The sequence below is a fragment of the Herpailurus yagouaroundi genome, unplaced genomic scaffold (assembly GCF_014898765.1).
Source record: "Herpailurus yagouaroundi ecotype Mexico unplaced genomic scaffold, PumYag 215, whole genome shotgun sequence".
Lineage (NCBI taxonomy): Eukaryota > Metazoa > Chordata > Mammalia > Carnivora > Felidae > Herpailurus > Herpailurus yagouaroundi.
This window is the reverse complement of record NW_024412446.1, coordinates 10,839,382-10,856,466: the sequence shown is the minus strand read 5'-3', so window position 1 is coordinate 10,856,466 and position 17,085 is coordinate 10,839,382. Positions and strand designations below refer to the sequence as shown.

The window sequence follows — 17,085 nt, the reverse complement described above, 5'->3', positions numbered from 1 at the left end:
CGGCCTATGAAGCAGGGCAGATGCAGAGAGTCTGCCAGACCGGGTGAGCAGGCAGCTCTGAGCCAGGCCAAGGGAAGGCCCTGCCAGGGTCTGGAAGGGAACAGCGGGAGAGAGCTGGTCAGTACTGCTTTCTCTCCCCAAGCTCAAGGCTGTCTGCGTGCCCAGAATTAGGAAATGGTGTGTGTTCAGCTGACATGATCTCTGGCTGGTTCCAGCTGCCAAACACAGTCCCCCACCACCACCCACTGTGCACAGGAACTGAGGTGGGGGAGGGTAGGCCAGAGGTCAGGCCCTCCGCCCTCTTCCCACCCCTATGGCCCTCCTTCTCAGGCTTGCTCTAGAGTGGTCTGTGCTGACTGGGTAAGGCGCTTCAGACATGCTCTTCAACCTGCCGAGTCTCTTGGTCAGATAAGCCCACCACAGCAGCCATGTCAGAAAAGCAGGGGACAGGATCCTTCCGGATGATGCATCTTCTATCTCCACTGTGTTCCCTCTCCTGACCCCTTTTCCAACAAAGTGCCCGGGGCTTTGCTGTTCCCTCTTCTTGAGGACAGGTGGGTTGCTGGGCCGAAAGCAGAAGCTGCCAGAACACGGCCCCACCTTCTCGGTTTCTAAATTCAGTGTGGGCCTCCCAGCAGGGGGCAGGGCAGGGCTGAGAAAGAGGTGCAGGTACTGTGGGGAAGAGAACTTTGGAGGCTGGAAAGAGAAGGAGGCTTGGAGCATGTGAGTTCAAGGATACACCAGGGAGGCGGGGAGCCTCCAAGGGCTCCCACCTTGACATGCATGGCCAAGTGTGGCCTGGAAGCCTTGGGGAACCGTGGAAGGCTGCCCAGGCACCAGATCAGCAGTGAGGGGAAGGGGGTACACAGGCAGCACCCCTCCCCAGTGGGGTGCTTCCCATAGGATTCCTGAGACCTCTGCCGGGCTTCAGGAATCAGGGGCAGGGTGACCTGAGACAGGAAGAGGAGGGAGTTCTAGTAACGGTTCAGCCGGAGTTCCCTTCCATCCGGGCAGGACAGGGACAAAATTCCCGTCTGAAAAATCATTTGACATCACCTTTCATGCACCCCTGAGTTTTGGAGCCAAGTTCCCACCTGCTCTGACGGCTCAGTGGTGAAGACCACTGGCAGACCTGGACGCACTCCAGCTCCCCACCTCCGGGCTCTGTGGCCTCCAGCCTTAAGTGGCTTAGGCTCTCAGCCTCAATTTCCTTCCTGTAAAATAGGGCTAACAAGAGACCCTGCCTGACCAGGGGCTCGTGAAGGTTCAAGGAGGCTGTGCTTCTAAGGGCCTAGCACAGTGTCTGGTGCAGAGCAAGCACCCAGTATGGGGTAACCTGTTACCTGGGGCTTTGTTTTTTTTTACTTCCCCTGCTGACCTGCACCTAAGAAAAGACACTTGAAATACTAGAGAGTTCCCCTCAACCATTTCCTTCTCCCTCCCTCTCTCTCTCTCTCTCTCTCTCTCTCTCTCACACACACACACACACACACACACACACACACCCCTCTTCCTCAACTCCCCCGACCCCTGACTCCGCTTCCCCTCCCGCAGCATGTCAGGGCTGGAAGGAACTCAGAGCTGGTCTAGTCCAACTTCCTCATTTCACACAGATGGAAGCTGAGGTCCAGAGAGGGAAGGAACCGGCTCAAGGTCATGCAGCAGTCAGAGGCAGGGCCGGGACCAGAACCATCAGCTCCTGAGCCTCTCGGTCTGGGGGGCTTTCCTGCACCTTCCCACCCCTATCCTTCCCTCTATTTCCTTTTCTTTCCTGTTCATCCTCCCCAGTGGAGGCCTCCTGGGACACTGTTCAGCCCCTGGGGATATCTCACCCTCCTTTGCCATAGCCCCTAAGTCTGCAGAGGTCAGTGAAAGTCCCATTTCACCCTGGACCCTCTGAGGAATCTGACCAGGTCCTCCCGGGTCTTCTCATCACCTGGGGTGCTGCTGGGAATATGAATGGACAGAGCTCTGGGGAGGATGTTGGAAGGCTGGCCTCCCTCCCCACGCCCTGCATCCCCAGCCCCATTCACAGGTCTGCCTTCAAGCCTGGATGTTTGCCCGGCAGGTGGACCACACAGTCCCAAAGCCTGGGGACAGAGCACGGCTCTCCCTGTGGGTCCTGCTTCTCTGCTTATTGCCACCCTCTCTGAGGACACTGCTTCTCCCTGGACCATGGGCTTTGGCTGAGAAGCCTTGGTAAAGACTTCAGGCATCAAAGCTGGAGGTGGAGGGGAGGGGAGTGGTGTTTTTTTGGATCTCTGCATTTTCCCACCCCACTAAGCTCTTGAGAAAGTGGAGAAGCCAGTTAGCTGAGTTCCATTTCCTATCAGGAGCTAAAAACAAATACTAAACCTCCACGAGAGGCCTCTTCTGCCAGCAGAGGCCCAGCAGACAAGCCACACGTTCGCACATGACTGCCTGGCAGCGTCTGGGAGCCCTCCTACCACACAGCTTTACCTCGAGGATCCTACCCAACGGCTCTCTGCCTCCACTGGCTGTGAAGAGAGTCAGTTGGCTGTCTGAGTGGCCCGGTGGCTGAACTGCACTCACTGGCCCTCCCCCCCTTCCCTGTAGGTCACTTCCACGTGTCCCACCCCCAGCACACAGGGGGCACTGAAAGAATAAACTTGCTTCCATCAACAAATCAAACAGCTGTTTGAAGGGAATGCCCATTTTGGTGTTAAGAAGGTGATCCTCCAAGGAAATGCCCAAAACATGGCTTCTGCAACTTTTCAGCCGAAAAGCTGAAAATGCTCAATGACGGAGAAGCATGGACATCAACACGAACATGGGGACAGAAGAGTCAGCTTTCCTCGTAGGAGATAGTGTGGGGTTTTGTTTGTAGTCTCATATCTGCTTTTAAAGTTGATGTGCATTTTGCACTCAAATATGTGGGTTTCTACTGATGTAATAATTATACGACATCATTTTCCTTTCCAGAATCTTCAAGCAAAGTTGATACTTCATGAAGATGGCCATGAAACACTTGGGCTTTGTAAGCCCTAGGAACCAGCACTGGCCTAAGCTATTACACAGTTACTCCACTTTCAGATCATTCCAAGTTCCCATTGGCAACGACAGGCTCATTTCCCTCTCCCTTAGAACCGTGGTTCCTAACACTTCTGGGGAACAGGGAGCCCTCTGAGAATCTGACCTTTGATCTCTCTCCCCCTAATATGCAAAGAAGCACATGAACGCAACATCTTGCACATAAGCATTCTGCGTATATCCACAAGAGGTTCAAAGACTAACATCCACCTTAAAGACCCTGCCTCAGTCTATCTCCCTTGGAGCCCACAGCCCCCAGCACCGGTGAGATAGAAACTGTTGCCCAAGAGGTTAGAATTGTTTCTCACGGAGAAGGGGAGGGGAGCGGAGGGCTGGCGGCACAGCCATCGGCAACGGGCAGGGTGAGGGCTGCCAGGGCCTCCCTGCATCGGGGAGGACACTGAGCCAACCTGGAAGACCACTTATCGATCTGGAGGCTTAGATTCAGACTTACACTCAGGTGCTTGCAACCCCCCCCTCCCTGGGAGTCTTCAAATTAAGACCAATGGTTTATTCTAGAACAGCTAAACAAGAAGAGCCCACCCCATGGCCAGGGTCTGCCGGACCCCCTGCTCTCCACCGCTGTCACCATAAACATTTCTCCTTTCCTTTCTTCCCCTTGTTACCACACCTCTTCCCTTCCCTTTCCTGACAGTCCTCCCCACCCTCCTCTCTTTTGTTCCTCTCCCCTGGCTCTGCCTTAGTCCAGCCAATGGCATTACCAGATTCCAAACAGAGGCACTGGGGGCTTCTCAACCCTTGAGTTGGATGCTATTGAACCTGGAAGCAGCCAGATGGAGGATATGACCTCATAAGGAAGGCCTCTTGGCTCCCAAATCACAGAAACCTAGGATTTCTAGAAAACTGATCATACCAACACTAGGAGTACCATTTTGGAGAATGACCCGAGGAGCCACTGAGAACTAACGGTCCTTGATTTCACTAAATCCATAAGATGTGGTGAAGTGCCTGGGCCCACCACTTCCTCCAACGTTCTCCTCACCTTGTAGGATGGGGTCTCTGTGCCCGGATTCTCGACCTGCACAACAATGTAGGCATGTAAGAAGTTGGAGGCAATCATATCTGGGACAAACGGTGTGTTTTCTTCTTGGAAGATGATGGCCACAATGTCATTCCCAATGTGTCTCTTTCTCTGGAGCTAAACAGAAAAGTGTTCCATTGTTATAAGCCAGCAAGGAATATCCTGAAAACAGGATAGATCTATACAGGAAATTCCTCACTATTCTATCTTTATATATAAATCCTGAAACTCTGAGACCTACCTCTCCAGGGGCTTTTTTTTTCAATCTTTAGAAGCCACTAAAAAGAAAAACTGGGGGAGACACCTAAGATATTAGGTAGAGGCTAGCAAGCATATCTTACTGAGCTCCAAAGCATGCAGAGCCCTGACTTGGGGCTCGTGGAAGATGGTTAAAAGGTGAGGGACAACTCCCCCTAAGGTCAGGAACAAAGCAGGGATGTCTACTCTCGCCACTGTTATTCAGCATGGTATTGGAAGTCTTAGCCTCTGCAATCAGACAACACAAAGAAATAAAAGGCATCCAAATCGGCCAGGAGGAGGTCAAACTTTCACTCTTCACAGATGACATGATACTCTACATGGAAAACCCAAAAGATTCCACCAAAAAACTGCTGGAACTGATTCATAAATTCAGGAAAGTTGCAGGATACAAAATCAGTGCACAGAAATCGGCTGCATTTCTATACACCAACCATGAAGCGACAGAACGAGAAATCAAGGAATCGATCCCATTTACAGTTGCACCAAAAACCATAAAATACCTAGGAATAAATCTAACCAAAGAGGTAAAAAATCTATACACTGAAAACTATAGAAAGCTGATGAAAGAAATTGAAGAAGATACAAAGAAATGGAAGAAGATTCCATGCTCCTGGATGGGAAGAACAAATTTTACTAAAATGTCAATGGGGGCGCCTGGGTGGCGCAGTCGGTTAAGCGTCCGACTTCAGCCAGGTCACGATCTCGCGGTCCATGAGTTCAAGCCCCGCGTCAGGCTCTGGGCTGATGGCTCAGAGCCTGGAGCCTGTTTCCGATTCTGTGTCTCCCTCTCTCTCTGCCCCTCCCCCGTTCATGCTCTGTCTCTCTCTGTCCCAAAAATAAATAAATAAACGTTGAAAAAAATAATAATAAAATGTCGATACTACCCAAAGCAATCTACATATTCAATGCGATCCTATCAAAGTAACACCAGCATTCTTCATAGAGCTAGAACAAATAATCCTAAAATTTGTATGGAACCAGAAAAGCCCCCGAATAGCCAAAGCAATCTTGAAAAAGAAAACCAAAGCAGGAGGCATCACAATCCCAGACTTCAAGCTATACTACAAAGCTGTAATCATCAAGACAGTATGGTACTGGCACAAGAACAGACACTCAGATCAATGGAACAGAATAGAGAACCCAGAAATGGACCCACAAACGTATGGCCAACTCATCTTTGACAAAGCAGGAAAGAATATCCAATGGAATAAAGACAGTCTCTTCAGCAAGTGGTGCTGGGAAAACTGGACAGCAACATGCAGAAGAATGAACCTGGACCACTTTCTTACACCATACACAAAAATAAACTCAAAGTGGATGAAAGACCTCAATGTAAGACAGGAAGCCATCAAAATCCTCAAGGAGAAAGCAGGCAAAAACCTCTTTGATCTTGTCCGCAGCAATTTCTTACTCAACACGTCTCCAGAGACAAGGGAAACAAAAGCAAAAATGAACTACTGGGACCTCATCAAAATAAAAAGCTCCTGCACAGCGAAGGAAACAATCAGCAAAACTAAAAGGCAACCACCAGAATAGGAGAAGATATTTGCAAACGACATATCAGATAAAGGGTTATATCCAAAATCTACAAAGAACTTATCAAACTCAACAGCCAAAAAAAGAAATAATCCAGTGAAGAAATGGGCAAAAGACATGAATTAGACACTTCTCCAAAGAAGACATCCAGATGGCCAACAGACACATGAAAACATGCTCCACATCACTCATCATCAGGGAAATACAAATCAAAACCACAATGAGATACCACCTCACACCTGTCAGAATGGCTCACATTAACAACTCAGGCAACAACAGACGTTGGAGAGGATGTGGAGAAAGGGCAATACTTTTGCATTGTTGGTGGGAATGCGAACTGGTGCAACCACTCTGGAAAACAGTTTGGAGGTTCCTCAAAAAATTAAAAATAGAACTACCCTAGACCCAGCAATTGCACTACTAGGTATTTATCAAAGGGATACAGGTGTGCTGTTTTGAAGGGACACATGCACTCCCATGTTTATAGCAGCACTATTAATAATAGCCAAAGTATGAAAAGAGCCCAAATGCCCATTGATGGATGAATGGATAAAGAAAATGTGGTATATACACACACACACACACACACACACACACACACACACACACACACAATGGAGTATTACTCAGCAATCAAAAAGAATGAAATCTTGCCATTTGCAACTATGTGGATGGAACTGGAGGGTATTATGCTCAGTAAAATTAGTCAGAGAAAGACAAAAATCATATGACTTCACTCATATGAGGACTTTAAGAGACAAAACAAATGAATACAAGAGAAGGGAAACAAAAATAATATAAAAACAGGGAGAGGGACAAAACAAAAGAGACTCATAAATATGGAGAACAAACTGAGGGTTGCTGGAGGGGCTGTGGGAGGGGGGATGGACTAAATGGGTAAGGGGCATTAAGGAATCTACTGAAATCATTGCTTCACTATATACTAATTTGGATATAAATTTTAAAAAATAAAAAATAAATCAAAAAGAAAAAAAAGGTGAGGGACGAGTTTTGCTGGTAAAGCCTGTAACTGATCCAGAAGACACACAAACTCAGATGAAGCTACCTGAGAACAGTAACAAAGGCACCAGCCATCATGTGCTAAATCAGCTGCCACACACAAAGTGTCCAACATCATGGAGGCAGAAAGGAGAATAAAATCAGAGGCCTTATGCTAATCTGAGAAGGCTTCCTGGAAGAGGAGGTGGGAGGGAAGACAGTGCTTGACAGAAATGTGGATGAGCAGGGATGAGTGGACGGATCATTCTATAGCAGAGGGAAGGAGAGCCATGCTCAGAGAAGGAGGGCAACCTGGCTCGGCAGAGGTCATGGGCAAACAACCCTGATTCAGAGTCCCAAACTGTGCCAGGTGCTTTCACAGGTGATCTCAATCACTGAGCACCTGTGTGTGAGGACCCATGCTGGGCTGTTCACACACGATTTCAACAGTTAGGGCCCTCCTGTACGCTAAGTTCTGGCTAGGCGCTTACCTACACATTTGTTCCTTTATTAAGCACTTACTGAATGCAGGCCCTATGTTCCACATTGAATTTCTCATTTACTATAAACTGAACCCGTGCTGGGTACTTTTACACAAATTGCCTCACGTATTCCACCCACTGCCTCCCATTTCTTGGGAAGAGAAAATTAATAATTATTTAGTCCTTGCAGAAGGCTCTGTGTACTTCCCACTGAATACAGGTGAGACTGAAAGAGAGCCCCAGGCTGGGGCAGGGCGTGAGGAGGCCATGAGGGAACAGAGACTAAGGTAAAAATGTGGAGAGAAAACCCACTTTGGATTCAAAAGGAATCCTGCTCCCATTTGTTTCTGGAACATTCAGTGGTTATTTTAGAGCCAAATCACAGTCTCGTTTGCCAATTTCCCTTTTTCCTAAGAAGCCAGGCACTATGTTTACAGTACTACATCTGTGCTCCCTCCTCAGCTCCCTGCTCAGAAAGGAATGGGTCAGAGTCTGGTGAAGAGCCTACCTCCCTTTCTGATTTTCCTGGAGACTGAAAAGGCATAAAGAGTGGAAAGGGGCAGATGGTGCAACGGCCAGGCCTCGGCTGCTGGTCTCAGGGCCCATCAGAAGCCACAAATGAGAGAGAAGACGGGAAGACACTGGAGGCAGAAGTCTCACCCCGGTTCAGGTAAAGGCCGAATTCCTGCCCACAGGCAGGTGTGGTGAGAGACGAGGCTGTGAGACTAGAAAGGCTGGAAGGCGGGGGGGTGTCTCAGGCAATGAGCACCTTGCCATCCATCACTGGGGCAGGAAGAAGGACAAACAGCCCAGCGGCCTGCAGACTGGACAGCTGTCAGGAAGGTAGCCTGCCACAAGCCAGGCAGCATACTAAGCGCTACGCTCCGAACCTTCTGTGATGCCCGCAACAAGCCCCTGATTTAGGTGGTATCATCCCCGTTTTACAGCTGAGGACCACGAGGTCACCAGGTTACCCAGCTTGCCTGGAATCACACACCCCTAAGTGGCAGGGCTGGCGTCAAGCTGCTATCTGCAAACTCCATCGGGTACTGTTCGCGAGCACCCTACTCGAGCAGGGCACTTGGGCTCTGCTCCCAGCTCTGCCCCTCATCAAGCAGGACCTGGTCTTTTAACCACGCGGAGCTGCAGGTGCCCCACCGGTCAAAGTGGAACAACCAGGGGCCCTGTCCTCCCACAAGGCCTTCGGGAGATAACACGATGGAACAGACTTCCATGAGAACAGCTAAACAAGCCTCTGGATTAAGAAAATGGGGAGGGGACCGCAGTCCCTCAAGTATCTAAGACCAGAAGCAGGCTTTCACCTCACATGCCCCATGCTCCCGAAGCCCTCTGGAACCAGGTTACCTGCTGGGCGTCTCCCTCAGTAAACGGCAGCTTTGTGGAGACGTGAAACATGATCTCCCTGTCCCGGAATATCGTGTATACCGATTCCACCCCCGTCTGTCCGTGGGTCACATCCAGGCCGCCTCGGAAACTGTCAGGAAAACAGGGCAAGAGCACAGGGTGAGGACAAGTGGGCTTCTTGGTACAACCTCCCCTGAGGATACGGGGGGTAGGAGAATGAATGAGAAGACATGTGAGAGTGAGGGCACAGAGAGAATGATATGGGCATCGCAGGGAGCTCTGTGCTTCTGGGCAGACGAGTCCTAAAGTTTTAACCGTAAGTCAGTCTATTATTGAAAACAAAGGCAGAACATCCATATGGTCACATAGGAAGGGAGGCTGCCCATCCACAATCCCAAGACAAATGTCATCCAGGTGCCAGTGGCCCTCAAGGCTGTGCATAAGCCTTTCTTCCCTGCAAGGCATGTCCAAAGTCTTCAGCACAGAGCCAGGGCAACCAGCCATCCTACTGGAAGCATCCAGAGTGAGCCTGAAGAGATGACAGATGCTGGATTCCTACCCAGCCAGCCCCTGAGGTGGGGACCCAGAAAAGCAGCACGCAACCTAGAGGTGCCCGAGGAGCCCCTCTCTGCTTATCTCCTCAAAGGCGGGAATGAAAAATACTAAGGAACTTATATCACCATATATTGTATGATTCCATTTATATAACAGCTTCCAGGAACTGCCCCTTCTTCCTTTACAGACATGTGGCTTCTAGCCATGGATCATATTCTTCAGCAAGGAGAGGAAGAGGTAGGTTCCTTTAAGAAAATGAAATAAAACAGACCCTGGATGTCAGTCCCCACAAGCGCTGTAATACAAACCAGAAAATGTGCTCAGCCTGGCATGGAGGAAAGCTCACCAGGCCAGGAGTCCGGCTCTCCAGGTTCTAAACCTTCTTCGGCCACCAAGTCAGCACATGATCTTGGGCACACCACTTAATCTGTCTAGGTCTCAGTTTCCTTTCTCTATACAATAAGGGGACAGAAGTATATGATCTCTAGGGTCCTTCCTGGCTTTAATACACTTTATTTCATCTATTCTAAAATATTTTTGTAATGCTTGTTTACTTTTGAGACAGAGTGAGACAGAGCATGAGCGGGGGAGGGGCAGAGACAGAGAGGGAGACACGGAACGCAAAGCAGGCTCCAGGCTCCAAGATGTTAGCGCAGAGCCCGACGCGGGGCTTGAACCCACAAAGCACAGGATCATGACCTGAGCCGAAGTCGGACGCTTAATCGACTGAACCACCCAGGCACCCCTATTTCGTCTATTCTAAAGCACACATTTTTTCATATTTTAACATCTCTGAAAATCAGGATGCATCTTGCAATGATGGCATCTCAGAGTCAATGGAAGGTGGCATAAAAAGTGCTTCACACGCTGTTATCCATTTTAATCCCTTAACAACCTGGTGGGGTCAGTACTATCTTTATGTCCCTTTTACAGATGAGGAAACCGAGGCTTCTGGAGGTTATTAGCTTATTCAAAGTCACAGAGCCAATAAGTGGCGGAGGTGGGATTTTAACTCATGTGTGATTGACTCCAGATGGCAGTGATGACCTTGCAGGGGGAGTAAGACAGAGGAAGAGGGGCAAGAAGAAGATGGAAGAGGAGGAGAGAAGGGGGTGGAGGAAAAAAGTGATTACTGAACACCTGCTACACACCGGGCCCAGAGCTGGGTGCTTTCACACATGTTAGAGGAGATCCTGTTAATTTGGCTGCTGATGTGGGGAGTTCTTGGGGCTCAGCCATGTGCCAGCCATGAAGCATAGAACAGGAGGGCCAGGCCGAAAGGCCCTTCTCAAACGTTGCCTTTGTCAAGGAAGACCAAGGGCCAGAGTTTTCCAAGCAATAGCCCCAGTATTCTTTCTGTCCACTTGCAGAACCAGAGACGGTTGCATGGAGTCTTGCCAGGGAGATTACCGTATTTCTACCAACTCTTAATTATCCAACCTTTTTAAACATTATCTGAAATGGGCCACTTCTCCCCAAATTACACAGGGCCCTCTTTCCTGAGGCTCATCGGGCCTCCAGAAGACCTGGCAGGTGAGTGACAGGGTAGGTGGATTCATTTCCCTCTTGGTCAGAGCCAAATGTAATTAGGAGGACAAATCTGAGGCTGGAGCTGTTTCATCATTTATCAGAAGGCCAATGTCAGTGCCTCTCAGACAACATGCCTTTCTGGATTATCCCCCACATCACCCGTTTCCTCAGGAATGCAGATGAGCGTTGATCACTCGCTGAAAAATAATCCCACGTTTCTAGTGTATGTTTTTAACTCTCACATACCCTCTGAGACTCAGCGGTCTCCCCTCTCCCTTCCTCTAAGGTGTCATCAGTGGAGGCAGAGCCATCACTTGGCCAAAACCCACCCTTTGAAGTCCTGCAGTGTGATCGTGTCCCCCAGCAGGTCCAAGAACTCCTTGAAAGCTGGGCTCTCCTCATTGTTCCCAAATAGCTCCTCCTCCAGGGTCTGAAAGAGAAACAGAATCAGCTGTAAGAGTTTAGAAAAGGCCTTCTTGATACCTCTGATGCTTCTTGATGCCAAAGGACAGAATGTGGCTGTCCAGCTACCTGGTCCTTTTCTTCCTTCCTCCCCATCCCCCCACATTCGCCAACAAGTGGGTCTGCTTGACTGGAGGAAGGACAAATAAAGGCTCAGTCAACAGAGCTGGATTCTCGGGGCTGGTGGTTGACGTCTCTCTATTTCAACAAATGCTGCTGGTCAGTATAAAAGGCAACGCTGAAGCAAAGAATTCTTAGAGTTGATACCAAAAGCCAATCCGTAAGTTAAAAATTAATGGTTGGACTTCTAACAAAGGACTAGTATCTAGAATATACAAAGAACTCTCAAAACTCAGCAGTAATCAAAGTTATAGTGGGATACCACTTCACACCCACTGGATGGCTCTCATCAAAAAGAAAGACAAGAAATGTTGGCGAGGATATAGAAAAATCAGAAGCCTCATACACTGCTGGTGGGAATGTAACATGGTGCTGTCTCTCTGGAAAACAGTCGGGCAGTTCTTCAAAAAGCTAAGCATAGAGTTACCATATGGCCCAGCAATTCTACTCCTAAGAATATATCCAAAGAAAAATGAAAACATAAGTCCACACAAAAACTTGTACATGGATGTTAATAGCAGCATTCTTCGTAATAGCCCAAAAGTGGGAACAATCAAAATGTCCATCGGCGGACAAACGGATATACGAAATGTGGTATGTCCATACAATAACACATAATTTTGTCAAGGGAGTGCAGTACTGGATGCAAAACATGGATGAGCTCTGAAAACATGTTAAGCAAAAGAAACTAGACATAAAAGGCCTCATGTTCTGATTCCATTTACATGAAGTGTCCAGAACAGGCAAATCCCTCGGGGCAGAAAGGAGCTTCGTGGTGAGAGGAGCTGGAGAGAATGGGGAAAGAGTGACTGCTAATGGGCATGGAGTTTCTCTGGGGATTAATGAAAATTTTCTGGAGTTAGATAGTGGTGATGGTTTCACAAGCATGTGAATATACTCGAAACCACTTTATTGAGAACTCTCAAACCACTGTGAACGGTATTGTGAGTTATACCTCAGTAAAGCTGTTATAAAAAGTTTTTGAACAGTAAAATAATTAATAATAGTAATAACAATAATCATCCAATCAGGAAATGGTCAAAAGAGGGATGCCTAGCTGGCTCAGTTGGTAGAGCATGAGACTCTTGATCTCAGGGTTGTGAGTTTGAGTCCCATGTTTGGTGTAAAGATTACTCAAAAATAAAACCTTTATAGGGGCGCTTGGGTGGCTCAGTCAGTTAAGCCTCCCACTTCAGCTCAGGACACGATCTTGCGGTTCGTGGGTTCAAGCCCCGCGTTGGGCTCTGTGCCGACAGCTCAGAGCCTAGAACCTGCTTCGGATTCTGTGTCTCCCTCTCTCTCTGCTCTTCCCTCGCATGTGCTCTGTCTCTCTCTCTCTCAAAAATAAACATTAAAAAAATTTTTTTAAATAAAACCTTTATGAAAAAAAAAGAAAAAGAAAAAGAAAATGGTGAAAAGACGTAAACAGTCATTTCGCCCAAAGAGATATACACAGATGGCAAACAAGCACATGAAAAGATGTTCAACACCATTAGCCGCCATTAGGGAAATGCAAATGAAAACCATTATGAGATATCACTACACATCTATCAGAATGGCTAAAATTAAAAAATAGTAACAACACCAAATGCTGGTAAGGAGGTAGAGGAAAGGGATGACTCATACATTGCTGGTAGGAATGCAGACTGGAACCACCACTCTAGAAAACAGTTTGGCAGCTTCTTACAAAACTGAATGTGTAATCACCATATAACCCAGCATATGCTCCTAAGCATTACCCCAGAGAAATGAAAAATTTATGTTCACACAAAAACCTGTATACAAATGTTCATAGCAGCTTTATCCATAATAGCCTCAAACTGGAAAGCACCCAGCTATCCCTCAAAGGGTGAACAGTTAAACAGACTGTGGTATATTTATACCATGGAATACTATTCGGCCATGAAAAGAAATAAACACTATTGATACACTTAAGGATTCGGATGAATCTCACTGAGGGAAAAAAAGCCAATCCCCAAAGGTTATATATTATATGATTCCATTTATATAACATTTGTGAAATGACAAAGTTTTAGAAATTGGAGAATAGATTAGTGGTTGCCAGGGGTTGAGGACTGGAGGTTGGAAGGGATCATGGAGGCGAAAGGGGGGCTGGCAGGGTTATGAAGGGGTCACACAGGAATCACCTTGACCGTGAAGCCTACACACATGATAAAATTATATACAACAGGGGCGCCTGGGTGGCTCAGGTGGTTAAGCATTCAACTTGGGCTCAGGTCATGATCTCACCTTCTGTGAGTTTGAATCCCGTGCCAGGCTCTATGCTGACAACTCAGAGCCTGGAGCCTGCTTCAGATTCTGTGTCTCCCTCTCTCTGCCCCTTCCCCACTCGCATGGTCTCTCTCTCTCTCCCTTCCTCTCTCTCTCTCTCTCTCTCTCTCTCTCTCTCTCTCTCAAAAATAAACATTAAAAAAATTATATACAACAAAATACACACACACACACACACACACACACCCCACAGATGGTCACACATAAAACTGTGGAAGTCTAGACAAGGTCTGAGGACTGTATCAATGTCAGTATCCTGGCTGTAATATTACACTACAGTTTTATGAGACATTACCTTTGGGGAAAACTGAGCAGAGATACACAAGAGCTCTCTGTATTATTTCTTAGAACTGCACGTCAATCTACATATAGTTAGAAATTAAAAGTTTAATGATTTTTAAAAAATAGAAAGCAAAGCTACAAACAGTAGTAAAGCCCTGTACTTATGACAGGCATAAGACACCACATGGCCCTGCCTGACAGACAGGCTCTGCCCACCGTGGCGGGATCGGCAAACAGCTGACGTTCTGCAAACGTCCACGGACAGCAATGAACAGCTGCAGAGGATACGAGGAAACTCTAGTACACACAACCACTTCAAGGAGAAAGTCTCTAATAGGTGATCCTTCCACACCTCCTCAACACCTGCTTTATAACAAAAAAGAGCAGACCTCAGGTTCTATGCCCTCAATAAGCAACAGAATCTAGCTAGATTTTAATAACTCTGTTTTAACAATTCTGTATTTCTTTTTAGAACTACCTTCATTTCATGCAAGGGATACCGATTTTCTAATTAGAGTAGTGGCACATTTCCTTTAAACAAGAAAGACATTTAAGGTGAAAAAAAAACTTTTTAAAGAAAATGTTAAGTAGTTAATAGTATAGGCGTGAAAAAAGGATAATTGAGGCATATGGTAGACAATACGATCTTGAATGTCATTTATGAATGTCTGAAGCTGGGGAAATACCGCTCTCTAGCAGGGGTCAGCAAACTACGGCCTCTGGGCCATGTCCAGCTTGCTGCCTGTTTTTATAAATAAAGTTTTACTGGAACACAGCCAGGACAATTCATTTAGTTTTGTCGATGGTTGCTTTTGCACTACAAAGGCAGGACTGGGTAGTTGCAACAGAGATAGTATGGCTCATGAAGTCTAAAACATTAACTATCCAGCCCTTTACAGAAAGCGTGCTGACCCCTGATCTATATAGCATGCCGCCAAGGCATCAAACTCTGACTCAGCATGCTGTTTACCCCTCATCCTGAGGCCAGAATGTGGGAGAAGAGCCGCTTCCAGGCAACAGACATCTCGTACTGGAAAACAATCCAGCTTATGTACTTGGGGGATGCACCTCTCTCTAGGATTTACAGGTAGCCTGGTATTAGCATTGTCTTCATTTTTACCCTGGCTGTGAGTTTGACCATGCACTCAGGGAGGGGGTGTTAGTCATCACCATATCCCCCAATGCACTTAGCACAATGCACTTATCCCCCAATGCCAGACAGACGGGAGAATCAGATGGGACTTACTTATATCCTAAGAACAGCACAGAGCTATCGTGCAACAAATGTTTGTACTAACTGCCCTGCAAATATAGGTTTGCAAAACAACTTTTTAAAAAGTCTTAAAAAAAAAAAAAAGACTTTTATCTCCCCACATGCCTCCACCTTGGCTCAGCAGCATCAGGTAAATCAACAATATACAGACTCCTTCTCAGAGGTGGATGGTTAATGTTCAGTAATTATAATTTTGCTGGAACACTGGATTGTAATCACCCGATGAGATCTGCTATGGTAAATTTCACAAGTGAAGAACTTTAATTAGGGGAGGGTGTATTAGCAGAGCTGTACAAAATAAATACGCAATATGGAAAAATAATTAGAGCAGCTACCTGAATAATCTCCTTCCAATTATAAGATTCATCCGTGTTGGCCTTTCAGCTCCTAAACTCTTTACTTAATTAGAATGTTTTTAAGCAAACACATGTCTCTCGTGGTCTAATAGCCTCACACAAGGAAGTCAGCTATCATCTAGGCCAGAAAGACATCATCACACACACACACACACACACACACCAAAAAAACCCCACAGATAATACTGAAAGATACAATCAATGTACCATAAGAGCATCAAAACTTTTGTCCATTATTTCACACAGCAAAAAAGTTATGAGTATTTCTATAAAATCACCATGCTAGGCCCTTAGATGATACCAAGATGAACCTTGGAACCTGTGGAACCTTCTTTCATACAACCTAGGTGAGGAAACACGGGTGTGTTCAAAGACCACTGCTCAGGATGTTAATAAATGTTCACGGTAGACAAGATGGGAAGTTTGTGGTCTTGTGGTCAGATAAGTATGGGAAACACTGAGTTCAACAAATTTATAAAAGCTCTTTACCTTGGGGGTTCTTAGAGCCTGTAAAATGTTCCCACACAACTGCCCCACCCCCACGAGTCATTTGTTCACAGAGTACCTCACCAGGCTAGTGTCTCACGGAACATACTTTGAGAATCGCTCTGATCAACTAACCCCAAGGCAGCATATAAGTGCTACAAGAGACCGAGGGGCATGAGCAGTGGTGTACTGATATATTTTTCAATCACCACTTTTCCAGCGAGGGAAAACGGAAGCCCTGGTTTGCCGATTTCCACGGCGTAAATACTTCCACTGCGGTTGATCTCCACCAACCAGCCTGACATGGCTGAACTCAGAGCGGGAAGAGAGGCATGCCATGCCCCAGCAATCTAAGGAAGTTCCGGGAGAAAAAGCTAACTCCCAGCTGGGAGAAGGACAAGCAAGGAGAAAGCAGCTTGTGTTGATCCGTACCCCCCGACCCAGTCTGATTTTTCTTGTGACAACACAGCCCCCAGTTGAGAGGAGCCGCCAGGAAGAAGTCAAATTTACTGTATGGAAAACTATATTACCGTTTAAAGGATCTGCAGGCCTCCTTGTGAGAAGCAGCCCGCCTTGGCGATTCTGTCACCTCCAGCCTAATTCCTATGTGAAAGGTGGCTGCTGTATCCGGCACGTGTAAGACCCTGCCGCAGGGCTCCTGTGCTTGGGGGAGGTGAAGCGTCCCCAGGGAGAATCGACGCCATATGGCGACCAGTACAGATGTGTGGTGCTTACCTGCCTGGCTTTTTGATAAATGACCCCAAATTTGAATGTGTTGTTGACATCGTGCTCATCATAGGACACAATCATTTGGGAGGCCTGGGAAAATGTGGGGAGAAAAAAATCAGATTGTTTATTAACTCGGACGCAAACAGATGGGGAAACACCCATTTTGGTGGAGAATACGCCCCCCAGTGTGAGACATCCGTGAATATGGAGGGAGACAAAGGGTGAAGCCAGAAGTTACACCTAGTTCCCAGACCCAGGCTTCCC

At 47.1% G+C, this 17,085-nt stretch overlaps 1 protein-coding gene across 5 annotated transcripts in view; it reads right to left on the bottom strand.

The window, feature by feature from the left end:
* RAP1GAP2 (RAP1 GTPase activating protein 2) overlaps window positions 1-17,085 on the bottom strand; it is a 188,516-nt gene that overhangs the window by 25,190 nt on the left and 146,241 nt on the right. For all 5 annotated transcript variants that reach the window (XR_005784727.1, XM_040455543.1, XM_040455544.1 and 2 more), the window contains 4 exons: window positions 16,828-16,911; window positions 11,151-11,251; window positions 8,737-8,866; window positions 4,055-4,210 (listed from right to left, as the gene is read on the bottom strand). Coding sequence is in view for 4 of the 5 variants with exons in the window: in XM_040455543.1 (XP_040311477.1) it covers window positions 4,055-4,210; window positions 8,737-8,866; window positions 11,151-11,251; window positions 16,828-16,911 (471 nt within the window). In the remaining variant the exon portion in view is untranslated. The remainder of the gene's footprint in view (window positions 1-4,054; window positions 4,211-8,736; window positions 8,867-11,150; window positions 11,252-16,827; window positions 16,912-17,085) is intronic.